Genomic DNA, 26,340 nt, shown 5'->3' with positions numbered 1-26,340 from the left:
TAGTGCACGTACCAAGTGCAGACGGTGATGGTCTCACCTGATCTCATAGCAGGGTATCTGTGCAGGACCAGGGAGGGCTCACTTGCGCTTTGTGTCATGTAGAGAACCAGATGGGCCGTACGCTGGACACGCTCATCCAGCAGTACGATCTGGAGAAGACCAGCACCCACTCTGCTCTGCTGGACCTGGACAAGCTGCCTGAGTTTAACCGGTAAGTGCGGGTAATTCTGCTTCCGCGTGTGGCTTGCTCCTGGTTCAGCTCTCATGGACACCCCTCCCCTTTTAGGATCCACCTGACCCAGTGGATTGATGGTGCCGAGACTCGCGAACAGCTGGTCACACAGCTCCGGACACTGGTGCAGGACGCGTACGGAGATCTGGTGCTGGATAAGGAGCATATTGAACGGATACTGCTGCTCAGGAAGGTGCGTAGCAATGCACACAACAGACCCAGTGAATGAAATGCATGCATGGCAAGCAACTTTGGCACTGAGCGTAACTCTGGGAAGTAATAAATGTTCACAGAAACCTCTAGGAGCAGGATCCCAAATAAAGTGAGCTTGTGTGTGTCACAACAAGCCTCCTTATAATAGAATCATTCTGATATTAAAAAGTGAGGCTGCACTTGCATGGAACAATTTACATTCCGAGTGCCACTCACCCCAGACGAGTGCCACTCATTAAAGACGAGTGGGACGTGTCAAATATGACTGTTCTCTGGCCTGATATTTACCGTATTGGTTCGAATATAGTGCTATGTTTTTTTCCTAAAAATGTCCTTCCGAATACTGTACTCGTATTATAATACGCAGCCTAACACCTTTTTTTATTTTTCATGTAGAACGCCTTCAAAACTTTAGGGTCGTATTAAGTGCGAGGCCGTATTATATTCGGGCCAGTCCGGTACTCTCGTCTCTTCTCCGTATTACTTGAATTATTGTTAAGGAAGACGGTCTCGCTAAGACTTCTGTTTTCCCCTTTCAGGGACATGTGTGCCGGCTGACGGACCTGCTGTCGCCTGCTTATTCCTACCTGTGGGTGCGACCCTCGGTGCCCGGGGAACAGCTGCACAGTCTCTCCCGCGAGGCGAGTGAGATCGCATCGATGGCTGTGCGGTGTGTATTGTGTTGGGTAGCCGTGACCTCACACTTCAGTGTGTAATATCCACCCCAGACCCGTGTTTGTAATCTCAAGACAATCAGAGTGGCAAAGTTGTCTGACCTGGCAGCAGTGAAACACAGGAACATCTCCATGCAAATGGGGCTTCATCTAGGTGTTCGCATTGCGTTGCTGCTCCCTCCGGCAGTGATGGGGTTAATGCACGAACAGTGAATCAAAACTTTTCTGGACCCTTTGAAGCTTCTTGTTGTCAGTGTTTGTGAGTTAAATTGAACGTCTTTGTGAAGATTATTTATGTTTTCAGTTAATACAGCAGCAGTCCCGGCTTCACCTTTTTAATTTTGTTTTACAATATGCAGCATGTGAGTAGCTTGTAATGAGAAATAATTACCTAAGCTGCCGTTCGACGAATATCCTCCTCCCAGGGCTATCAAAATGGCCGCCTTCTGACTCTGTGCTGCAGTCTGCGAAATGCTACAGCAGCATTATACCATTTTATTTTACTAAGCGCAACACGTTATTGTTACAGCTTTAAGCTGACCAATAGACAGTCTGCTGCTGGGAACACTGCAACCGGTCTGTTTGTTATACTTTGCGGCCAAAGGGCAGAGCTCAAAAAAGTGTGTGTGTGTGTGTGTGTGACAGCCTGTTTCAAAAGAGGAAGTGGATGTGACTTTCTAAATGTTTGCTAAGAAGCCAAAGAAAACTAATAAAAAAAAAAAAGGCATTAAGGGTTAGGAAAAAAAAAATATAAAAAAATTTCAGTGAATATTATCCAATACAGCAGGGCCCCGGGCATACGGCGGGTTCCATTCTAAGGGCCCGCCGTATAGTGAAAATCGCCAGAAAGCGGAACCGGCGATTTTCAGCTGTGCGCATGCTCAAACCGGCAATTTCCCCCCTTCTGCGCATCTGCAACCTCTGACTTCCCCGGTCTGGGCATGCGCAGACATGGCGGCCCCCTTCTCGGTGCCACCGTATCAGCGGATCGCCGAGAAGCGGGGCCTTGCTGTACTACACAACTGATTTATTTAAAAAAAAAACACACAGTCTTGCTGCTTTGACTCGGATCAGAACTTTCAAAGCTATTTAGATGGATTTGACATGATTAAAACCAGCACATTACAGGTGGTAGAGAACCAGGCACTAAAGCTGTACCTCGCTCCTGTTTCTCTCTCAGGCTCCTGCAGGATCCTTCCAATGAGTTCACTGCGGAAATGTTAAATGGAGAACTGCGAAGCCGCCTGCATCAGCTTAAAGAGACCAAGTTCAGCAGCGCAATGACACTGCTGCGTCTGATGCTCAGCGGCCAGGAGGTAGGACCCGTCACTTTAACTCGCGCAATATCCCAGCTTTTTTCTTTAAAAGTACAGCCTCCCCACCCAAAAAACGACCAAATGTGAAAATTCTCTCTGTGTAATTCCCTTTAAAGCAGCAGTCCAAGCTGCTGTGTTTTAATTTTTTTATTATTATTATTTCCCCCACCTTTTTAATATGAGCATCAATACAATACACAATGATAAGTAATTAGCTCAGTTGCCAATCGATCCGTTCTGCTGTGATCGATCGGCGAAGATTTGGCTCGGGGGTTCACTAAATCCTGTCAGTGCAGCAGAAGAGGACCAAAGATGCAAAGTTCTGTGGGGAAGATCATGTGACCAGGCAGTGACTTGATACAATTGGTGCACTACTAGAGAGAGGGCAGGGCTCAAAAAGGGGTGTGCCAGAGCCTGTTTCAGAAGAGGAAGGGGGTGTGACTTTGTAAATGATTGCTATAGAAACAAAAAATCCTTGTTACATTATAATACATAAAAAATGTCATTCAGAGTTGTTTAAAAAATAAATGCTACAAGTATTTTCTCATAGTACAGAACTGATTTATTAAAAAAACACATGTAGGATATTGCTTTGTCTGCAGCTTTAAAGCCGTTCCCCAACCATATTGTTATGTTTTTCCTATCACTGTTTGATATCACTTGCTCCAGAACAAAGTGGTCTTTCATGCATCATGACAAAGGGGTCTTATTGGAAAATCTCTCATCTTCATCAATTTCCATGGAATCGTCATTCATGCAGTGAGCGGGAGAGAAGTAGCAGCCATTAATTTCAGGTTGCGAGATTACTACGCGGGATAAAATACACATTGTAAAAAAGCAATTAGGCAAGGAAAAACCTAGAGGTGCGAAACCTGACATCCTACTGTATTATCAAGAAGCCTTCTAACAATACAAATAACAAACATGCAAGGGGGACTGTCCTTTTAGGTGTCTCCAAAATAGATGTAGAGAGAGAAACGGATCAAAGCATTTTTTTTAAAACGTCGAGCATCTTTTAGTTTAACACATTCAGCAAAACCATCACTGTGTTAAAGCAGTTCAAGCAACATCCTACATTTTTTTTTTTTTTTTTAAATAAATCAGTTCTGTACTATGGGAAAATACTTGTAGCATTTAAAAAAAAAAAAAAAATGTTTTAAAGTAATTTTAATGTTTCTAATGTAGGAAGCATTTCCAAAGTGACAGTCCCCTTCCCCTTCTGATAGGCTCTTGCTTTTGAGCCTCGCCCTCTCTCTAGCAGTGCACCAATTGTATCTAGTAACTGCCCAGTCAATCGTATTCCAAGACTACATTGCCCAGAATGCTGTGCAAGAACTGAAATAAATGACCCTGAGCAAGCGATTGATTACAGGAGAATGGATCGATCTGCAATTCATGCTACTGACACCCCCCAAGCCGCTAGCTGGTGCAGATCCGCAAAGTACTTTGATACTTTGACTCCAAAACTGCCGTGATACATAACCCCCCATGTGATTATCAGGTTGAGGTTAGAAAGAAGTACTTACAAATGGTTTTGGAGTAATATCTCATTTTAATCAGTTTTTTTTAACATGTTACAAATAATAATAATTACTTTTAACTTTTTATTTCATATAACACTTCTTCCAATGGGACTCAAAGCGCGTCACAATTACAGTATAGCACATGGTACGCAGCACATAGGATTGTTACAGACACCATCCCTGCCCCATAGAGCTTACAATCTATGAGGCACAGGGAGATAAAGTGACTTGCTCAATGTCACAAGGAGCTGAGACTGGGAATTGAACCAGGGTCCCCTGCTTCACTCAGTGTCATTGTTCATAGAGTCAGTGCCATTACTCACTGAGCCGCTCCTTCTCCATAATGATGGCATTCAGAGAATTATGTTTTAAAAGGAGATCTTATCACTGTTTTGTTTTCTTATTGATAACTTTGGTTGCGTTCTCTCGCTACTGCTGCTTACTCTCCATGAGTAAGTACAGTACATGGTTTTTGACTGTCTGAGTCCCCGAAGTGTGATTTATTATATGGCCTTTACCATTGTCCTAAGGATGCAAGTGGACTTATCTGTCTGTTTTTCTCCAGCATGGCCCAAGTGTAGCTGAGATGATGCTGTCATTGGGACCACAAGAGTCGGTTATACGGCTACAGAACACTCTTTCTAACTGACGACTGACCCAGCACCTTGGACAGTGTGTTATTATTCATCTCCTCTGCACAGCTGCTGTTAATAAAATGCTTTTGGTAGAAGAGTTTTTGTAAAATACTGTAGTATTTAACTTTTGCTGTGAGCTGGAGTCTTAGGAACGTGTTCGACTGGTTCATTCTTTTAAACCTCCATATAATTACCTCATTAATGAATAGGTATTCAGACCTATCACACGTTAAAGGTTGGTAAGCGAGCGGCTGGAATCCTGAGGGAGCGGCTGTACGGGGCCTTGGGGAGGGAGATGGCGTTGTTACGCTTGGGGCATGACGAAGGGAAAGGGAGGCTTACGTTGGAAGGCTGAGGGAGCAAGCGGAGGTGGGGGCTGAAGGGAGTGGGACGTGGGGGGCTGGGATGACCGATGGAGCAAGCGCAGCGTTGGAGCAGAAGATGCGGCTGGGGTCCTGATGGAGGGAAGAGGACAGCGTCTGGGGGTGGTAGGTAGTGAGCTGGACGGGAGGGAGTAGGCAGCATGGGGCCACTAGGGGGGGCGATAGGGTCCTGAGGGAGCCGGATTCTTGAATCCAGAATCTTGAGGCTGGTTCTGCAAGCTGCTGTGTCCCCCACACTGCCTCTTGTTCTTCACGTGGCACTCCCTTTGTGTGGTCTCTGTCTCCTACTCGTGGCTGGGCTGCTGCAAGAGGTCGAACACAATATGAAATGATGCCTCATTTTAGTCAGTGGTGTTTTATGGTTAAAACCTGAATGCGGAATCCATCGATGCAGGTCGGGCGTGCGGTGCCCAGGCAGGGCTGGGAGGAAGAATAAGGGAAGGAAGAAAATGTATTGTTTTTTCAGGGGTCTGGTGTAATCGGATTTAGGAGAAAGTAAATAATGATCACAGCTACAACATGTAGGGTATGCCAGGTGTCCAGTATTGAACTCGACTGTCCTGTATTTGGACACTGTCCAGTAAAAAATGAGAGGTAACACTGGACATGTATGTGTATGGCGGTATTACCTCTGGACATAGTGACCTGACTGGCTTGGGGGTCCGCAGGATTTCCATGAACAGGGCTGTTGCTAGGGGGCTGGGCAGCTTCCTCTGTCCTGATTGGCTGCTGCTGGGTAATGCAGTCAGTCAGGTGGTGCCCGGATCCTGGAGGTGGGGCCAAGGAGACGAGGAAACAGCATGGAGCAGAGAGGTGTGTGTGTCGCGTCAAGTCGCACTTTTCACCATTGTGTCCAGTATTTTTGGATAAGCCATCTGGCAACCATAGCAAGAACTGATTTAAGGGGGATAACCAGTGTTGCCAAAGGCACTTATGGCACCCAAAGAGATCAGATAATGTAACCTTAAGGGTTATTGTACCCCTAACCCACCTATTTACATTCATCTGCTCTTTCACATAAAAAACCCTTGATACCATGAACTTGCCCATAATATAATGATTTATGGTTACAGTTCTTATGATTCAGTGATTATTGCAGGTGGGAACTGATGGGATTTTATTCTGTAATATTGTATTACTCTCCAAACTCAGATCCATATAATCAACATGCAGCCTCAAAATAAATAGGGTTTGATAACTTCCCAAAGCATTGTCCCCCTGGGTGTCCATCTTTATTTTAGCTTTCCACTTTTATGTAGATACATGTCAGAGGATTTTTTTTTACTTATAGCTGATATGCGTTTTGAATAAATTGTTTGTGTTGGATTGAAGCTACCAGCCCTATTTTTGCTGTGATCAGTTTCCTCCTTACCTTTATTCTGCACTTATCTCCGGACTGAAGCACGCCGATCACCGAGACTTCTGAGACGCTGCTGCTCGACTACCAGCTCATCACCGCACTTGCTGTCAGCTGCCCATGCTGCCGGGCTGATGTTCGTGCCTCTCCAGACACACTGAACACGGAGATCCCAGGGACGCAGCCACTCGTTTGCGAGTCCATTATACCACTTCATTTGCCCCAGCCGCCCATACCGCCGGGTTGACGTCTGTGCTTATACGGGGTGAGTGTGGTTTTTCATTACGAACCCCCATCCGCACAGTTCAGATCCCCCATGCGGTTTATTATGGGGCTTTTTTAGTGAGCAGGTCTTTATTGGGCATTGCGGATTATTGCTATTATGATGTTCATATCTCGGATAGCCTATTTGGAGTCACCATCTGTGGTTTTATACCTGTAGCACCAGTTAGGTGGAGTTTTACACTTCCCCTACACTCTCTACATGCTGGGAGGTGTTTATAGAATGTTTTTGTTTGTTTTGGGGAATATATATATATATATCTCAAATCTGCAGCAATATCTTCTGACTTAAGTTCCTTGAGAAGTGTCTCAGAGTTGTAAACGTGTGTAGCCTGCATTACTTTGTATGGGAGTATGTTCAGTATAAATGGTACATTATTTGCATGGGACACACCAGGCTATAACCCTTTTTACTGCGGAAGGATCGGGAACATATTACGGAACAATAACACAATTTCATTGGTGTGTTCAATGCCGGAACGACATATGCGTGTGCCGTGTTTCCGGAGGTCAGTCAAGTAGATGTAGAGGAGGTGACGTCACGCGTCGTGTCACCATGGTTCCCGTGGCCAACCCGGAATTACAGCTGGCGGATAGGTAACCGGAAGTTCCTTGTGTCCAGTGACAGGACTGAGCACCGGACCGGGCAGAGCTGCCCCCGAGTGTCAGAGGTCTGTCTGTCTGTCTGTCTGTCTGTCTGTCTGTCTGTCTGTCTGTCTGTCTGTCTGTCTGTCCAATACTTCCCTATCTCATCAGCACCAGATCCCCACCTGTCATATCCCTGCATCTGTCCTATCTATCCCTGTATGTATATATTATTCATCATTTATGTATCACCTGTGTTTTCAGTATATATAATCTATCGTCTATTGTCTTTCTCTTCCCATATTCCCATCTGTCAAATCCCTGAATAATGTGTGTGTGTATATTTATATCTGTGTGTGTGTGTGTCAATTTATATCTGATCTATCTTATATGTATCACCAGTCTTGTTGTCAATATATATAATCTATATCCATTTATATTACATTTATCCTATCTATCTATCTATCTATCTATCTATCTATCTATCTATCTATCTATCTATCTTTTATCTGTCTCTCTCTGCAGGCTGATATGTCTGTCAATTTGTCCTTATATAATCTATCTGTTTCTTCTAGCCCATATCCCTCTGTCGGTTTGTGTCCATATGATAGATCTCCCTCACCTGTCTGCCTCTTCAGGCCCATATTCCCATTTGTCATATTCATGTGTCTCTATATTGCCTATCTCTGTCTACATGTCCATAAAAAAGGGGGGAAGGAGGAGGGGAAATGTCCATATCCTCAACTGTTTTATCTGTATGTCTCTGTTGACCCATATTCATTTCTGTCTGTCTGTCTATCAGTCTCTTAAGGCCTATATGCGCATCTAGATATGAAATCAGAAAAAGTTGCACAGCAATGAAAATAAATAGGACTAAACCACCCCTAATTCAAAATTATTCAAAAACATAACTTCCAATCACAAGATATCTTCATAATGTGGGCAAATAGGTATGGCCAATCACAAACGACATCTAGAGCAAAAATTATAAACAATCACAACCCAGAGCAAGGCAAGTTTTAACAACTATTAATGATCTATCCACTAAACCACTGCTATACTAATGTATAAGTGTAACACTGGTAAAGGGCAGATGCCAGCTATGCGTACCTGGGTTCAGCAAACTTCTTACACTAATAAGTAGAAGGATATTGCAAAGAATGGTACAATAACAACTCATCCGTTATTCCCATGTGATCCTATGTGTGTCCTGATCCCGGACTTAGATGTACAGTTGGCAGCAGGTTTGGCTTCTTCATGTATCCGCTCGTCCCATGTTTGACCCCAAGTGATGCTCTGTCTGTACCAGGTCATACAGGGGTATACTTCTCCTGGCAATGGATTTCTCCCGGTTCCTAGCGGAAGACTTTGAGGTGAAGGAGTGGGTGAACGCCGCCTTTAAGTCTGTCCAGAAAGATGCTCCGGGGAAGGTGGACTCTCACGCTGCAACCCTGGTAATGAAACTGCAACTCTTCATCCAGGAGGTGAACAACTCTGTGGAAGGTAATGAATATTCTCCCGTATAGGATAATCCTGAAGATTGTAAGCAATCGCCCACCCCGAGCTCTGCCCTGTATACTGCTTCAGTCCGTCCGCTTTTACACCTTGGTTATTAAAATAAATAAACCTCTTAGCATGATCTCTACAGACCTCTCAACATGCATCTCCGCCACTCCTCCTTCCACACCTCATTCTATTTAATATTTTAGTTACCTCCGTCATTAAAGGAATAATTCATGGGGCCTTTTTTAAAATGTTTTTTTTTTTGTATATTTTTTTTACACAGTATTGAAGCAGGGGGTCTCCTGAGTAGAACCCCATTCATTTCAGCTTCGGGGGGTCTCCGGAGCTGAACCCCATTCATTTCAGCTTCTGGGGGTCTCCGGAGCAGAACCCCATTCATTTCAGCTTCTGGCACCCCCTGCTTGCCGTATAGGGTGCTGTTATCTTGGCAAAGCTTCTGCATCACACCGGCCAATAGGAAGCCGCACGTCACGTGACGGCTTCCTATTGGCCCACTGGATGCGGGAGCTTTGGAAAGCGGCAATTATGTGAACCCAGCTAACCGAGCGGAGCGGCTACCAGCACCCCCTACAGAGAGAGGTAAGTAACTCCAGAAGCAGGGGGTCTTAGGAGATGAAGTTAATGGGGTTCTTCTCAGGAGACCACCACTTCTTCAAACCTATGTTAAAAAAATTACTTTTAAGATCATGTTCAATGCCATTCTTCCCCGTCCCATTTTCAGTGCATTCCTTTTGTGTGTGAGTATGGATGTTACATTGCCACGTGCATTCCTGACAGAGAGCAGTCACCAGGCCCTGCAGAACATGCCTCGTGTGCTGCGTGACGTGGAGGCGCTGAAGCAGGAGGCAGCGTTCCTGAAAGAACAAATGATCCTCGTCAAGGAAGACCTCAAGAAGTTTGAGCAGGACACCGCCCAGTCCATGCAGGTGTGAGCAGCGGAACAGTGGGTGCCGATGCTGCGGAAAGTCTCCTCCATCCCCTCATGACAGGTCTCGCCTTTTCCCAGGTGCTGGTGGAGATGGATAAGGTGAAGTCGCGGATGCAGCTGGCTGCAGAGTCTCTGCAGGAAGCTGATAAGTGGAGCACACTAAGTGCAGACATAGAGGAGACCTTCAAAACACAGGTATGTGCGTTTCTTTAAAGCAGACCGGCTCTTGGCTGCTTTCTTAGAGGAGGAAAGCAGAGCGAGAGCTCAGTAGCTTGAGGGGGTTGAAGCTGAGAGAGGACCCCTTGCTCAATGCTTGGGGAGCTCTTACCTGTGCAGGGATGGGAGGCCGTCGTCAGGGATGGATCGAGTGGCCATTTGATGAAAAAGCAGCGTGGCTGAGTATTGTAGATAATCCTGCTCTCCCCGCAGAACATCGCTGTGATCTCGGAGAAGCTGACCAGCATGCAGGTCAGCCTCACAATGCTGGTGGACACCCCCGACTACTCTGAGAAATGTGTGTACTTGGAGGCTCTGAAGAATCGCCTTGAGGCCATGTGCAGCCCACAGATCGTAGCTACGTTTAACAGCCAGGCTGTGGGTACGTAACGTAGCAGTTAATGTGGGAAACGCACATCTTGGCTTCTCAATTAGCTTTCATACTTGCTTTTTTTAGGGGGGGGGGCTCTTGGGACATATTTACCGTCACTGCGTAGCAGTTCCGTGTTTCTTAACCCACTATCTGTGTATGATTATTCTGACAGGTCACAGCAGGCAGAACTTTTTACTGTCTGCTAATATTATTCATTTGACTTCATGTAATGCAAAGCATAAAGTGTGTTTAGCACAACAACAAAGCACACGTATGTGCACATTCACATGTCTCAGACAGGTCTGTGCTTTGCCCCACAATTACACAGCATTCAATGCTTCCACTGGAGGCAGGGATTCTGGGTAACGACATGCAAATGAGTACTCAGTGCGTCACTTCTAGTTTCTTATCCTTTTTAACGTTGGTCCCTTACAGCTTATTCCTGCAAAGCAGAGGTTGTGTTTCCCCTGGGGCCTACGCGCTAACTTTCTGATTTATATACTTCAACTCAATGTTTCTACTTGTGCTATTTTATTATAATATTAGTTTTAGACACTAAGGCCGCGCTTATAGTAGCGGCGACGTGCTCGCGACCGCTTCCGTCGCTATAGCGATAGTTGCACTTTGTTGCAGGAGACCTCGGAATGGCGACGGTGCGGAGACGTGGCCCGTGACATCACACGAGCGGTTTGCCATTATTGGCTGAACCGCTTCACGTGACACTGACGTGACACTGACGTCACGCGGCGGCCGCCGCACACCAGCACGAAATCCACAGAGCAGCGATTTTGGTCGCCATGTCGCTGCGCAGCGCCATCGTGATCGCCCCACTATGTGCACCCGCGACGGACTTCATGCCTTTGTTTTTGCGCTGTGCGCCGTCGCCGCTACTATAAGTGCGGCTTAACTCTGAGTATGAAGCAGGGGAACCTGGTTCTAATCCCGGTGTCAGCTCCTTGTGACCTTGCGCAGGTCACTATACCTCTCTGTGCCTCGGGGACCAAGAAATTGATTGTAAACTCATGTGGGCAGGGACTCGTTTCTGCGAACATGTTAGGCCCGTTTTATAGTGGCGGCGCGCGGATTTTTAGTTGGCTGACGTTAGTCGGCCTTTCTATAGATGTGTTGCGCGCGCGCACGGCAGGGAGAGGGGAGCCAACAGACAGCGGCAAAGATGAAGAAATTAATCTTTTCGTGTGTGTGTGTGTGTGTGTGTGTGTGTGTGTGTGTGTGTGTGTGTGTGTGTGTGTGTGTGTGTGTGTGTGTGTGTATAACTGCAGAAGTAAAAAAAAAAAATTATTTAACTTTTTTTTTTAATTTAAAAAAATCTTACTTACACAACATATACACGCATATACACACATATATACATTACCTGCAGCTCCCGGCACTATATACAGGAAAAGCATGCGGCACGTGCACGCGCGTTCGCATAGGAACGCACGGCCACATCCTGTATATAACAACCCCTTATGTACAGTTCTACGTACACTGTCAGTGCCAGGGCCGCCGACAGATTTCCCGGGGCCCAGGAGTTTCAATCGCACCCCCCCCCCCGCCCCTTTCACAGATCTTCGCTCTCCCCGTCCTCTATTCTCCCCCATGTATTTATCTCCTCCCCTCCTTCCTCTCTTTCTTCCCACTTCTCTCCTCCTCACTCTCCCCCTCCCCCCTCTTCCTCACTTCCTCTCTTACACTCCCTCTCTCCTCACACACTTTCCCCCCCTCCGCTATCACTCAATTACCTCCCCCTCACTCAATTCCCTCCTCCCCCCCGTCCACACATCCACAATATCCCCACACGCAATAATCCCCCTATAAAATACAACACTAGCCCTATCACCAAATACATACGCAAACACTGCCACAGGTCCAGTGCCGGCTGGGCCCCCTGCCGACACCGGGCCTGGGACCCTTGTCCCGACACTCCCTCCTGTCGGCGATCCTGGTCAGCGCTATAAAATAATAAGAGATTGCTTGTCATGTTCTCTTCAGTAATTGGGCAGCAGGGGGTGCTATTGTACCTCCCTAAAACGAAATATCCAGCCGGCTGCCTTTCACCTCCCATACTATTAAATGCAAAACAAGTAGGACATCCATGGGAGATGTAGCAGTTAGGACAGGGAAGCAAAACGTTCCCAGTCTTTTTCAGGTGGGGTTCTTTCAGTGATACTAAAACTAGATTCAAACTTCAATACACATTGTTTCCCCAGGTTTGTGTAGAATGTTACAGACTTGGCTGCTGCTGTGAGGCTCTCAGTACTGACATGTAGAAGCAGACCCTCAGTGACCCTTTAATCCTCCTCTATTTCTGTCTCCTTGTGGCACATAGATCAGGCCAAGATGTTTGTGAAGGTGTTTGGCGAGATTGACAGGATGCCGCAGCTACTAGCGTATTACTACAAGTGCAACAAGGTAGGAAGCCGACATCTGAACCTTTTACCCTTCTTCCTTACCTTTTACATTCTAGTCACTTAAAGCTGTAGTGAGTGCACTTAATAAGTTGGAGTGCCCCCTGCTAACGCAGTTTGTGTTCTGGAACTTACTGTATTCCACGTGAATATTCTGCAACATAAATGAATGTGATGGGGGGGGGGCAGTGTGTGTGTGTGTGTGTGTGTGTGTGTGTGTGTGTGTGTGTGTGTGTGTGTGTGTGTGTGTGTGTGTGTGTGTGTGTGTGTGTGTGTGTGTGTGTGTGTGTGTGTGTGTGTGTGTGTGTGTGTGTGTGTGTGTGGTTTTTTTTTTTTTTTTTTTTTTTTTTTATATTCGGGGTCCACGCTCACACTGCGTTATTAGCGGATCGTGCTATAATGGGGTTGAGCTGTACATAGTAAAATGGCACATTGTACTAATGCAGACTCTAGGTTCAACTTGGTCATTTATACAGGAGTGTAATTAGTAGAGTTGAATGACACTTAATGAGGCAATCCAAGCCGGTGAATTTGTGTGTGTGTGTGTATGTATATATATATATATATAATCACACAGAGAAGATGCCGCAGTCAAATCTACACCCAAAAAGTCAGATAAATCACTAAGCTAGATGTAAGGGTTAACAATACCCTCTGGCGGTGCTAACGACCCAAATAACAATAAAAACACAAAAAGAAAAAAGGGGTCTAATAAAAGCACTCAAAAATGATGTGAAAATAAAATGGATTTTATTAGTAACACATGAAAGTTAAAACATATAAAACATACCTAACCACATACCAAAAGAAGAAACTGCTGATCAGAAAAAAATATAAATATACACATAAGTTAACCCAAAAATGAATGCATGAAAAGTCTGACGATATAACAATACAAATCCAGGGGGAAAGAAAATTCCCCTAGAAGTGTAATGAGGATCGGCCGATCATCAAAACAATAATAACTCAAACAAAAGGAAAATAACCATAATAAACACACAACCTAGATATAAGCAGTGGACAAAACAGGATTAAGTAATACTGTAAACCAACTACTTAAATACTATACATCCTAATGGAGACAGCTGCTACCTAGGAGAAAAAATAAGCCAGGATAGTCATATGCAAAGGCCAGGAAATGAGCAAAAAGTTAACCAATGTAAAAAATAAGTAACAAAAGAACAGCAAAATATTCAAAGGGAGAAGAATAAGGAAAAACAACTCCCAGGATGCCAAAGCTAAATGAAGCATATGTAAGCAAAGGCAAACATGTAGTGTGGTATTGTACCCCTGGAGTTCCGTAATTCGTGATAATGTCCTGATACTTGCTTAGAACTGAACATAGCATGTAAGGTAAGGGGGAGGTCCAAAATAGATGAGAACGTGAGGCAATACAGACCCCCGGCACCCCGATCCCAAGGTAAAGCAGGCAGCAATGATGGCAGAAGGACGAAGGAGCGCCAGTAATCAAAATGTAGCTGGGGCAGCAGTCGGCACGGACAGCGGGCCACAGGGATGCGGATGGTATGAGTGCTCCGACGGCCGTCTCACTGTAAGGCTTCTTCCGGGAGCTAATTGTGTAGAGCCAGTGAGCACCTTTTAAAGCGCTCAGATTTCGCGCCAAAACCACCACTCATACGTCGTCCAATCAGGTTAAAGCTGTATAGATATGCGTCATCTGATTCATAGGACACGAGAGAGGCTGTGAGTTCTCTGTCTGCAGTCTCTTAATGCAGATTTCCAAATAAATATATATATATATACATACATACATACATATATACATACATACATACATACATACATACACGTGTCTCCAGGGCTGAACCCATGGACCCCCTGCTTCCGTTCTCCATATATTTCCCACCCTGCGGACCAATAGGAAGCCGTGATGTGATCGGTGTGGCTTCCTATTGGCCCATGTGACGCGGGAGCTTTAACCTTTAAAGCCCAGCTTGCTGTGCCGAAGCAGCTATCTGTACTTACTGTGGAGGTAAGTATCTCCAGGAGCTGGGGATCCATGGAGCAGAAGTTAATGGGGTTCAGCTCCAGAGACTCTGCTCCACGGAAACAGCCCTCACTAAAATAACTGACGACCTCCATGCTGCCAAAGACAGAGGTCATTACACTCTGCTCATATTACTCGACCTCTCTGCAGCATTTGATACTGTGGATCACCCTCTTCTCCTTCACATTCTCCATACTCTTGGTATTCGGAACAAAGCTCTATCCTGGATCTCATCCTACCTCTCCCATCGTACTTTCAGTGTCTCTTCTGCTAACACCTCCTCCTCCTCTATTGATCTCTCTGTGGGGGTACCCCAGGGCTCTGTCCTGGGACCTCTTCTCTTTTCTCTGTACACACTCTCTCTAGGTGACCTAATAACATCTTTTGGGTTTAAATATCACCTCTATGCTGACGACACACAAATGTACTTTTCAACACCCGACCTTACACCTGCTATACAGACCAAAGTTTCTGAATGTCTCTCTGCTATATCATCCTGGATGGCCCTCCGTCGCCTTAAACTCAACATGGCTAAAACAGAGCTCCTCATACTTACTCCCAAACCTGGCCCTATTACCTCCTTCCACATTATTGTTGGAACTACGATCATCCACCCAGTAGCCCAAGCACGCTGCCTAGGGGTCACACTCGACTCCTCTCTCACATTCGCCCCTCACATTCAAAACATTTCTAAAACTTGTCGCTTTTTCCTCCGCAATATAACAAAGATACGCCCTTTCCTCTGTTGCTCGACTGCTAAAACTCTGACTCAGGCCCTCATTCTCTCCCGTCTTGATTACTGTAACCTCCTGCTGTCCGGCCTTCCTGCCTCTCACCTGTCTCCCCTACAATCTATCCTAAATGCTGCTGCCAGAATCACTCTACTCTTTCCTAGATCTGTCTCAGCATCTCCCCTCCTGAAATCCCTCTCCTGGCTTCCAATCAAATCCCACATCTCACACTCCATTCTTCTCCTCACTTTTAAAGCTTTACACTCTTCTGCCCCTCCTTACATCTCAGCCCTAATTTCTCGCTATGCACCACCCCGACTCTTACGTTCTGCTCAAGGATGTCTTCTTTCTACCCCCTTTTTATCTAAAGCCCTCTCCCGCCTTAAACCTTTTTCACTGACTGCCCCACACCTCTGGAATGCCCTTCCCCTCAGTACCCGACTAGCACCCTCTCTATCCACCTTGAAGACCCACCTTAAGACACACTTGCTTAAAGAAGCATACGAATAGCACTGTGAACATTCTGAACACATGATACATAAAGCTTGGCCCCCTGCAGACGCACTTACCAGAACTCCCTCCTCCTGTCTCTGTACGTTCTCCCTACCTACCAATTAGATTGTAAGCTCCTCGGGACAGGGACTCCTCTTCCTTAATGTTATGTTTGTCTAAAGCACTTATTCCCATGATCTGTTATTTATATTATCTGTTATTTATTTGATTACCACATGTATTACTACTGTGAAGCGCTATGTACATTAATGGCGCTATATTAATAAAGACATACAAATACAAAATATACACACACACTTTAAAAGAAATGTGCCGTCTTGGATAGTTCCTTTTTTTTAAGGGTAATAACTTGTAATGTACTTTAACATGTCCATAAAAATGACCCAACTTCCAGGAGTTATGAATATCTTCTAACACTTGACTCCTCTCACATTCTCCTCTCACATTCAAAATGTTTCTAAAACCTGTCGCTTTTTCCTCCGTAATGTCACAAAGATACGCCCTTTCCTCTGTTGTTCGACTGCTAAAACTCTGACTCAGGCCCTCATTCTCTCCGTCTTGATTACTGTAACCTCCTGCTGTCCGGCCTTCCTGCCTCTCACCTGTCTCCCCTACAATCTATCCTAAATGCTGCTGCCAGAATCACTCTGCTCTTTCCTAAATCTGTCTCCACCTCTCCCCTCCTAAAATCCCACTCCTGGCTTCCGATCAAATCCTGTATCACACACTCAATTCTCCTCCTCACTTTTAAAGCTTTACACACTTCTGCTCCTCCTTACATCTCAGCCCTAATTTCTCGCTATGCACCATACAGACTCTTGCGTTCTTCTCAAGGATGTCTTCTTTCTACCCCCTTTGTATCTAAAGTCCTCTCCCGCCTTAAACCTTTTTCGCTGACTGCCCCGCACCTCTGGAATGCCCTTCCCATAAATATAGCACCCTCTCTATCCACCTTTAAGACTCACCTTAAGACACACTTGCTTAAAGAAGCATATGAATAGCACTGTGGATAATACTGGACACATGATACATATAGCTTGGCCCCCTGCAGACTCACTTACCAGAACTCCCTCCTACTGTCTCTGCACGTTCTCCCTACCTACCAATTAGATTGTAAGCTCCTCGGGGCAGGGACTCCTCTTCCTTAATGTTACTTTTATGTCTAAAGCACTTATTCCCATGATCTGTTATTTATATTATCTGTTATTTATTTGATTACCCCGTGTATTACTACTGTGAAGCGCTATGTACATCAATGGCGCTATATAAATAAAGACATACAATACAACACTCGGGTACAGGGTATTACACCAGCTTTGGGGCAGAGGTGTGCTGTGTACCTGTAACCACTTTGCACAGGGGTTCTCAAGCCCCCCTCCTCCAACAGGTCACTTTTTAAGGATATCCCCGTTTCAGCACAGGTAGCTGAATCAGTGGAGAGATTAGAGCAGTGTTGCGTTCCAGCAGCTAACACACTATCTCAGTGAGTGTCATCTTGGACATTAAAGGTTCACGTTTGCAGAGTGTAGACCAGGGGCGGCCAACTCCACTCCTTAAGAGCTACCCAAAGGCCATGTTTTCAGAATATCCCAGCTTCAGCACAGATGGTGCAGTCTTCGACTGAGTCACTGATTGATCCACCTGTGCTGAAGCAGGGATATCCTGAAAACCTGACCTGGTGGTGGCCCTTGAGGACTGGAGTCGGCCACTCCTGGTGTAGACCATGCTAAAACTGCTCCAGCACTAACTACATACAATACAGATTACTGCACACTGTTTATAATCCCAGGTATGACTTCCATCTATTCTATAAAATGGCAATATGCATGCTTTGTGTCTGCATTTATGTTGGTAAATGCAGGTTGGCGCCAGGTAACCGGTAATCCCGTGGGCAGTGAAGGTCACACTGTCCTTGCTTTTCCCTCATAGGTGCAGTTGGTGTCGGTGTGGCAGGAGCTTTGCCAGAGTGAGATGTCTTTAGACCGGCAGCTGACAGAATTCTATGACACGTTGCTGAGCGCCTGGCATACCCAGCTGCAGTGGGTCTCACAGGTACACACCGTGCCCAGAATGGGCATCCAGGGGGCAGGGAAACACATTTTTATCATTATGAAGGCTGGTGCCAATGGGGAGATTACTGGGTATTCCAGGATGTAGGCGAGGTTATATCTCTGGCAGTAAGGGCAATGGGGAGGTAGGTGGGGTTAGATCTCTAGGAGTAAGGGCAGTGGGGAGGTAGGTGGGGTTAGATCTCTAGGAGTAAGGGCAGTGGGGAGGTAGGTGGGGTTATATCTCTGGCAGTAAGGGCAGTCGGGAGGTAGTTGGGGTTATATCTCTGGGAGTAAGGGCAGTGGGGAGGTAGGTGGGGTTAGATCTCTGGGAGTAAGGACAGTGGGGTGGTAGGTGGGGTTAGATCTTAGAGTAAGGGCAGTGAGGAGGTAGGTGGGGTTAGATCTCTAGGAGTAAGGGCAGTGGGGAGGTAGGTGGGGTTAGATCTCTAGGAGTAAGGGCAGTGGGGAGGTAGGTGAGGTTATATATCTGGGAGTAATGGCAGTGGGGAGGTAGGTGAGGTTATATCTCTTGGAGTAAGGGCAGTGGGGAGGTAGGTGGGGTTATATCTCTGGGAGTAAGGACAGTGGGGAGGTAGGTGAGGTTAGATCTCTAGGAGTAAGGGCAGTGGGGAGGTAGGTGGGGTTAGATCTCTAGGAGTAAGGGCAGTGGGGAGGTAGGTGGGGTTATATCTCTGGGAGTAAGGGCAGTGGGGAGGTAGGTGAGGTTAGATCTCTAGGAGTAAGGGCAGTGGGGAGGTAGGTGGGGTTATATCTCTGGGAGTAAGGGCACTGGGGAGGTAGGTGGGGGTTAGATTACTTGCAGTAAGGGCAGTGGGGTGGTAGGTGGGGTTAGCGTACTTGTAGTAAGGGCAGTGGGGAGGTAGGTGAGGTTAGATTACTTGCAGTAAGGACAGTGGGGAGGTATGTGGGGTTAGCATACTTGCAGTAAGGGCAGTGGGGAGGTAGGTGGGGGTTAGATTACTTGCAGTAAGGGCTGTGGGGAGGTAGGTGGGTTAGCGTACTTATAGTAAGGGCAGTGGGGAGGTAGGTGGGGTTAGATTACTTGTAGTAATGGCGGTGGGGAGGTAGGTGGGGTTATATCTCAGAGTAAGGGCATTGGGGAGGTATGTGAGGTTAGATGTCTGGGAGTAAGGGCAGTGGGGAGGTAGGTGGGGTTAGCGTACTTGTAGTTAGGGCAGTGGGGAGGTAGGTGGGGTTATATCTCTTGGAGTAAGGGCAGTGGGGAGGTAGGTGAGGTTAGATGTTTGGGAGTAAGGGCAGTGGGGAGGTAGGTGGGGGTTAGAGTACTTGCAGTAAGGGCAGTGGGGAGGTAGGTGGGGTTAGCGTACTTGTTGTAAGGGCAGTGGGGAGGTAGGTGGGGTTAGCGTACTTGTAGTAAGGGCAGTGGGGAGGTAGGCGAGGTTAGATGTCTGGGAGTAAGGGCAGTGGGGAGGTAGGTGGGGATAGCGTACTTGTATTAAGGGCACTGGGGAGGTAGGTGGGGGTTAGATTACTTGCAGTAAGGGCAGTGGGGAGGTAGGTGGGGTTATATCTCTTGGAGTAAGGGCAGTGGGGAGGTAGGTGAGGTTAGATGTTTGGGAGTAAGGGCAGTGGGGAGGTTAGATGTTTGGGAGTAAGGGCAGTGGGGAGGTAGGTGGGGTTAGATTACTTGTAGTAAGGGCAGTGGGGAGGTAGGTGGGGTTATATCTCTTGGAGTAGGGGCAGTGGGGAGGTAGGTGGGGTTATATCTCTTGGAGTAGGGGCAGTGGGGAGGTAGGTGGGGTTAGATGTTTGGGAGTAAGGGCAGTGGGGAGGTAGGTGGGGGTTAGATTACTTGCAGTAAGGGCAATGGGGAGGTAGGTGGGGTTAGATGTTTGGGAGTAAGGGCAGTGGGGAGGTAGGTGGGGTTAGATTACTTGCAGTAAGGGCAGTGGGGAGGTAGGTGGGGGTTAGATTACTTGCAGTAAAGGCAGTGGGGAGGTAGGTGGGGTTAGATGTTTGGGAGTAAGGGCAGTGGGGAGGTAGGCGAGGTTAGATGTCTGGGAGTAAGGGCAGTGGGGAGGTAGATGGGGGTTAGATTACTTGCAGTAAGGGCAGTGGGGAGGTAGGTGGGGTTAGCGTACTTGTAGTAAGGGCAGTGGGGAGGTAGGTGGGGTTAGATGTTTGGGAGTAAGGGCAGTGGGGAGGTAGGTGGGGGTTAGATTACTTGCAGTAAGGGCAATGGGGAGGTAGGTGGGGTTAGATGTTTGGGAGTAAGGGCAGTGGGGAGGTAGGTGGGGTTAGATTACTTGCAGTAAGGGCAGTGGGGAGGTAGGTGGGGGTTAGATTACTTGCAGTAAAGGCAGTGGGGAGGTAGGTGGGGTTAGATGTTTGGGAGTAAGGGCAGTGGGGAGGTAGGCGAGGTTAGATGTCTGGGAGTAAGGGCAGTGGGGAGGTAGATGGGGGTTAGATTACTTGCAGTAAGGGCAGTGGGGAGGTAGGTGGGGTTAGCGTACTTGTAGTAAGGGCAGTGGGGAGGTAGGTGGGGTTAGATGTCTGGGAGTAAGGGCAGTGGGGAGGTCGGCGAGGTTAGATGTCTGGGAGTAAGGGCAGTGGGGAGGTAGGTGGGGTTAGATCTCTAGGAATAAGGGCAGTGGGGAGGTAGGTGGGGGTTAGCGTACTTGTAGTAACGGCAGTGGGGAGGTAGGTGGGGTTAGCGTACGTGTAGTAACGGCAGTGGGGAGGTAGGTGGGGGTTAGATTACTTGTAGTAACGGCAGTGGGGTGGTAGGTGGGGTTAGATTACTTGTAGTAATGGCGGTAGGTGAGGTAAAGGCAGAGGAACCTCTATGTAGTGACACCGATTTGCTTTTGTTCCACAACTATTGTGCTGCTCAGCAAATCAAGGCCGTCTTGATGTAAAGACTGGATACGAGTTTTTAGTTGTTGTCGCTGCCCACCTGCGGCTTGATCCTGCTGTGCTAATTGCTCATTTGTCCCCTTATCTGATGTCCCTGCATGTTCCATATGAGCAGATTTGTGCATCTCATTATCCTGACCATGCAGCGTTTGATACTCCGCCCCTGTATTTTCCTTTCACGTGAAGCTTTGAAATAACAATTACCTGTGATAAACTGAGGTTGGAGAGCAGGGGCACACCCAGCTTCCCCCCAATTTCCTGGGAGAATTTGCATGCCCTGGGATTGCATGGGGGAGGGAGGGGTATTGCAGAAGGTTTTTCTGAACTGAAGAGTTGTAGGAGATGGCTATCTGCATTAAAGGCATGTGAGCTAGATGCGTATCTCTTGTGCCCTTCATACAACTTCTGTAACCTGTTTGTGCAACTTTATAATAAGCAGTTGCTTCTCACTGCCTGGAAGGCTTGATCCCTAATTTTGTCTGGGACTTGGTTTACTGCTCAGGCCAAGAGGTTTTGAGATGGCTGTTTTTTAGATTAGTGGATCTCAACTCCAGTCCTCAAGACCCCCCTCCCAACAGGTCAGGTTTGAGGATATGCTAGCTTCAGCACAGGTGGCTTCAGCACAGGTGGCTCAGTCTGCTCCAGAGTCGGGTCAGCCGCTCTGGTTCCTGGTGGAGTGGGTACAGTGTCCTCTGGGCATTTTGGACTGAAGAGGCCACCGCGAGACTGACGCGAGACTGATGCAAGGCAACCTGGGACGCGAGTGGGAGGCGCAGAAAGGGGAAGCCGTGCCACAGAGCTCAGTGCTACATCCATTAACACTGATACACGGTACAGTGCCTATATATATATATATATATATATATATATATATATTTATATATATATATATATATATATATATATATATATATATATATATATACTGTATATATATATATATATACCACACTTAAGGTTATGGTGGGTAAAAAAAGTGATAAAACCCCTCCACAGTAAAGCATATAGCAACTGTAAATATAACTGTATGCTCATCTGCATGTCTTAGACAGTTCTGCAACCCTGTCTTTCACCATTATCGCCCAGCACTTCCACTGCAGCAAGGGATTCTGGGAAATGACATGCAAATGAGCACACAGTGCCACCTTTTATCTCAAGCTCCTATTACAGAGCGACCCTTAAGCCAATGCATGCTGCTTTAAACCCAACTTTTAAGCGTATATATATATATATATAAGATATATAAGATATATATATAAAGATATCTTTTGAATAAAATGGTCTTTTCGTTTAACCCTTTGGCCAAAGTGTTGTAAGCCCTTGAGCCTCTCCAAGGCAGACCACATCTCAAGGGTCCTAACACTAGTATAAATTCTTAATAACCTGTACATTAAAACATATAGAACACCCACAAGCTAATATTGAACCCCCAAAATAACCACAACATATATATAAGCGTATAAGTGTCACAGAGGAGTGCTACTGAGCATGGCAATATACATTTAAAACCAGAGACGAACATGAAACACAGACAGAGCTCAATGCACATCCAGCGAAACTTTATACACGGTACAGTGCCTAAATATACATGTATTGATATCTATTAAATAAAATGGTCTTTTAGTTTAACATTTTGGCCAAATTGTTGTAAGCCCCTGAGCCACTGCACGGCAGACCACACCTCAAGGGTCCCTACACTAATATAAATACTTAATAACCCGTGCAATACCAGGAAGAATGATTTATAATAAATCTGTCAATATAAGTTGCAAAAGTTCTAAGTCTGATTGAAGCTTTTATTAACCTGTACATTACCAGGAAAAGCACTCTGTATTAGATTTGTCACAATTACACTGCAAGCAGGCAAGTTCCCCTGAGAGTGGGAGATGCTATGGAGTGAGCTTTTAACCATTTAAAATTGGGAGGGGGTGAGCTTAAATTAGGTAGGAGGTTGCCACCCTCCAATCAGCTAAGACCAGCTGAACAAGAATTGTTTAAGCTCACCCCCTCCCACTTTTAAATGGTTAAAAGCTCACTCCATAGCATCTCCCACTCTCAGGGGAACTTGCCTGCTTGCAGTGTGATTGTGACAACTCTAATACAGAGTGCTTTTCCTGGTAATGTACAGGTTAGTAAAAGCTTCAATCAGACTTAGAACTTTGCAACTAATATTGAAAGATTTATTATAAATCATTCTTCCTGGCAATTCACGATTTATTAAGTATTTATATTAGTGTAGGGACCCTTGAGGTGTGGTCTGCCGTGCAGTGGCTCAGGGGCTTGCAACAATTTGGCCAAAATGTTAAACTAAAAGATCATTTTATTTAATAGATATCAATACATGTATATTTAGGCAATGTACCGTGTATAAAGTTTCGCTGGATGTGCTTTGAGCTCTGTCTGTGTTTCATGTTCGTCTCTGGTTTTAAATGTATATTGCCATGCTCAGTAGCACCCTCTGTGACACTTATACGCTTATATATATGTTGTGGTTATTTTGGGGGTTCAATATGAGCTTGTGGGTGTTACAATTCTTGTTCAGCTGGTCTTAGCTGATTGGAGGGTGGCAACCTCCTACCTAATTTAAGCTCACCCCCTCCCACTTCACATCAGGAAGAATGATTTAAAATAAATCTGTCAAAATTAGTTGCATAGTTCTAAGTCTGATTGAAGCTCTTATTAACCTGTACATTACCAGGAAAAGCACTCTGTATTAGATTTGTCACAATCAAACTGTATGTATATATAGGCACTGTACCGTGTATCTGTGTTACTGGATGAAGCACTGAGCTCTGTCTGTGTTTCATGTTCTGTCTCTGGTTTTAAATATCCCTGCTTCAGCACAGGTCGTTCAATCATTGGCTCAGTCTTTGACTGAGCCACCTGTACTGAAGCGCCAATATCCTGAAAACCTGGCCTGTTGGTGGCCCTTGACGACTGGAGTTGCCCACCCCTGATGCAAGTGAATTAAGGACACTGACATGTTAAATAGAGCTGACTGACACCTTTTCTTAAAATAAAACTGGACAACTAAGTATTATTAAGTAGTATTTAAAACGTGTAACACCTTTCAAGGTGAACAAAAGTGTTTAAAGCGGTTTTTACAATATTTATCTATTCCTTTTCATGATGAAAGCGTCTGCCATTACTCTAAGCCCCAGGTTAATTGCTAGTTTTGTTCTTTTCTGTGTTTGCGAAGTGATTATGAAGCCATCGTTGGCCAAACAGATAAACATCCGTAATGCTGCAGCAGACGTTACTGCATCCGTTAGCGCAATGAGTCGCGTTAACGCTGGCACACCATTTATCAGGAGTGCTATTGAGAATAAGGGTGAAGGAGATAACACGCATGTTATTTCACATTAACGGGAGTGATAACGTCTGCTACATCTGCAGCTGATAGGCCTGAACTCGGTGTACCCACAGAAATGAAACCTACTCATTTTCACAAGCTACAAATATGTAAACCCGTTACTTTGGGGTGATTAAATCTCTAAAAGGAAGCCAATGACACTAAGTTGTTGAAAAATAGTTTTGGGGAAGTTAAGTTAATTAGATTGTAAGCTCTTCTCATTTTCCTAAATGTAACTTTTATGTCTGAAGCACTTCTTCCCATTATGTCTTATTTGTATTATTTGTTATTTATATGATTGTCACCTATATTACTGCTGTGAAGCGCTATGTACATTAATGGCGCTATGTAAATAAAGACTTGCATACATACATATTGAAGTGCCCCTTTTAGTAATGGGGAACAATGCAGCTTTGTCTTCCCTCATTGATATGATGTGGCTTTACCTGTAACACAGGTGTTTAAGAACCCCCACGAGGTGGTGACGGTGCTGCTGATCCAGACTCTTGCTGCTATGGTGCCGTCCATCCCTGTGTGTCTCAGCACAGTCATGGAGCGTGCTGGCCCGGAAATTAGGCTTAGCACTGTGATGGAGCTGTACCAGTCCACTGGCCACTTTGCCAAGTCACTGGAGTCTGCTATCCTGCCCAATATCGGTAAGATGGGCCGTGCATTATCTGTTACGCCATGGAAAAATAATCTAACCTGACACTGGTAGACATCCTATACGAACAGATGGGTAGTGTGTAATACTGGGGTGCAACTCCGTCCTCAAGGGCCACCAGCAGGCCACGTTTTAAAGATATCCCTGCTTCAGCACAGGTGGCTCAGTCAGAATGATTGAGCCACCAGTGCTGAAGCAGGGATACCTCTAATACCTAGCCTGTTGGTGGCCCTTGAGGACCGAGTTGGCCACCCCTGGTGTAGTATGTTCACCAAGTTCAAATTCTATGTTCACAAGCAGTCTTGCTATGTTTTCTGTCTCTTAATCTGTCTTGCCACCAGTAAGCAGCAGTGGAGAGACCCCCAGTGTGGGGAGGGAGACTTCTCTTGTTTGTTACTGTGGGTTAGAGGGCATTGGGGCTCCCTTTACTCCGCATGGCAGACATATCGAAAGGGTGACACCAATTCCAAAGGACGGGGGTCACTCTAAGTCAGGGTTTATCAACTCTTCGTGAACTTGAAAACTTCAATCCCTTCGCCACCAGACCCCACTGGCAGCAAAGAGATTACACATGTATTGTGACCCCCAAAACCCCAGCCTATGTACCTCATACTACTGTCACTGTAGCTGGGGCAATACTGTTAGTACTATAACATCCGTTTTATATGGAATTGTTACCATTGCAATATAACGTTTATTAACCTTTTTTGAATTATAACAATAAAAATGTTAGCTATAAATATGAATTGTTTGAAACGTAAAATATCTGCGCCATGACCCATATTTTAAATGTTATGTGGAACCCCTTAAAGCCACCACAGAACCCCAAGGTTCACCAGAACATGGCTGGAAAATCCCTGATTGCCCCGTCGGACACACAATGACAGTGGGCTCAGAGCTGCCTCCGCGGGCCAAGAGAAAGCGTCTTTGGGATGGTGGCCATATTTGTAGGTTTTTTTTAAATGCCAAAAATAGCACAAAAACTACAAATGACCTGGGATCCAGGGGGGGGGGGGGCCAGACCGGGGTTTCTCGGAACAAATCCATTGGAACCCCCCCCCCCAAGGTTGCGGTAAATTTAAAGAAAAACAAACGAGAGGTAACTCTCAATGTATTACTTCCTGGTAAAATATTTTATAAATAACCTTTTAAGCCAATTAGCCAGCACCAACTGCTGCTGTACCATAATATACACATACACACACTTCTTAATAGCAACAGCATCAGTGTCAACATCAAAATCCCTCTGAGCACCATATAATTTCCCCTGTGCAATATTTGTGTTCCTCGGGATTATTTGAGTGATCTCCCGTCCTTTGGGCCTTTGCATTGGAAGCCCATTCCAGCCCCGCTGTGTGGGGCTCAGAAACATAGAATTGCACGCGATGGGAGCTGCGGGACCCCCCACATCTTGTGGTGTTCTTCAGTGGGAGATGTTACGGGGAGTTTCCAAGCTAACCACTGTTATCAC

The 26,340-nt window shown here is 45.9% G+C and overlaps 2 protein-coding genes across 8 annotated transcripts in view; both read left to right on the top strand.

Annotated features, from left to right (window-relative positions):
* The window catches only part of EARS2 (glutamyl-tRNA synthetase 2, mitochondrial), a 21,173-nt gene extending 16,483 nt beyond the window's left edge, over positions 1-4,690 (top strand). Inside the window, exons 5-9 of one of the 2 annotated variants that reach the window (XR_012787386.1) lie at positions 103-211; positions 287-425; positions 985-1,086; positions 2,300-2,435; positions 4,524-4,690. Coding sequence is in view for 1 of the 2 variants with exons in the window: in XM_075565646.1 (XP_075421761.1) it covers positions 103-211; positions 287-425; positions 985-1,115; positions 2,300-2,435; positions 4,524-4,607 (599 nt within the window). In the remaining variant the exon portion in view is untranslated. Of the gene's footprint in view, positions 1-102; positions 212-286; positions 426-984; positions 1,116-2,299; positions 2,436-4,523 lie in introns of both variants that reach the window. The other variant, XM_075565646.1, reaches the window with a different exon arrangement.
* A 1,684-nt stretch (positions 4,691-6,374) lies between these two features.
* COG7 (component of oligomeric golgi complex 7) overlaps positions 6,375-26,340 on the top strand; it is a 34,184-nt gene continuing 14,218 nt past the window's right edge. Inside the window, exons 1-8 of one of the 6 annotated variants that reach the window (XM_075565644.1) lie at positions 6,375-6,598; positions 8,510-8,703; positions 9,502-9,650; positions 9,731-9,847; positions 10,082-10,250; positions 12,574-12,656; positions 17,834-17,956; positions 24,663-24,861. In XM_075565644.1, the coding sequence (XP_075421759.1) occupies positions 8,538-8,703; positions 9,502-9,650; positions 9,731-9,847; positions 10,082-10,250; positions 12,574-12,656; positions 17,834-17,956; positions 24,663-24,861 (1,006 nt within the window). In that variant the 5' untranslated portion in view covers positions 6,375-6,598; positions 8,510-8,537. Of the gene's footprint in view, positions 6,599-6,971; positions 7,287-7,399; positions 7,420-8,509; positions 8,704-9,501; positions 9,651-9,730; positions 9,848-10,081; positions 10,251-12,573; positions 12,657-17,833; positions 17,957-24,662; positions 24,862-26,340 lie in introns of those variants that run through there. The other 5 variants (XM_075565640.1, XM_075565639.1, XM_075565643.1 and 2 more) reach the window with 5 other exon arrangements.

The sequence above is a fragment of the Ascaphus truei genome, chromosome 11, assembly GCF_040206685.1.
Source record: "Ascaphus truei isolate aAscTru1 chromosome 11, aAscTru1.hap1, whole genome shotgun sequence".
In the NCBI taxonomy this organism is placed as follows: Eukaryota; Metazoa; Chordata; class Amphibia; order Anura; family Ascaphidae; genus Ascaphus; species Ascaphus truei.
Note: the sequence above shows the minus strand (reverse complement) of the source record. Positions and strands in the feature narration are given on the sequence as shown.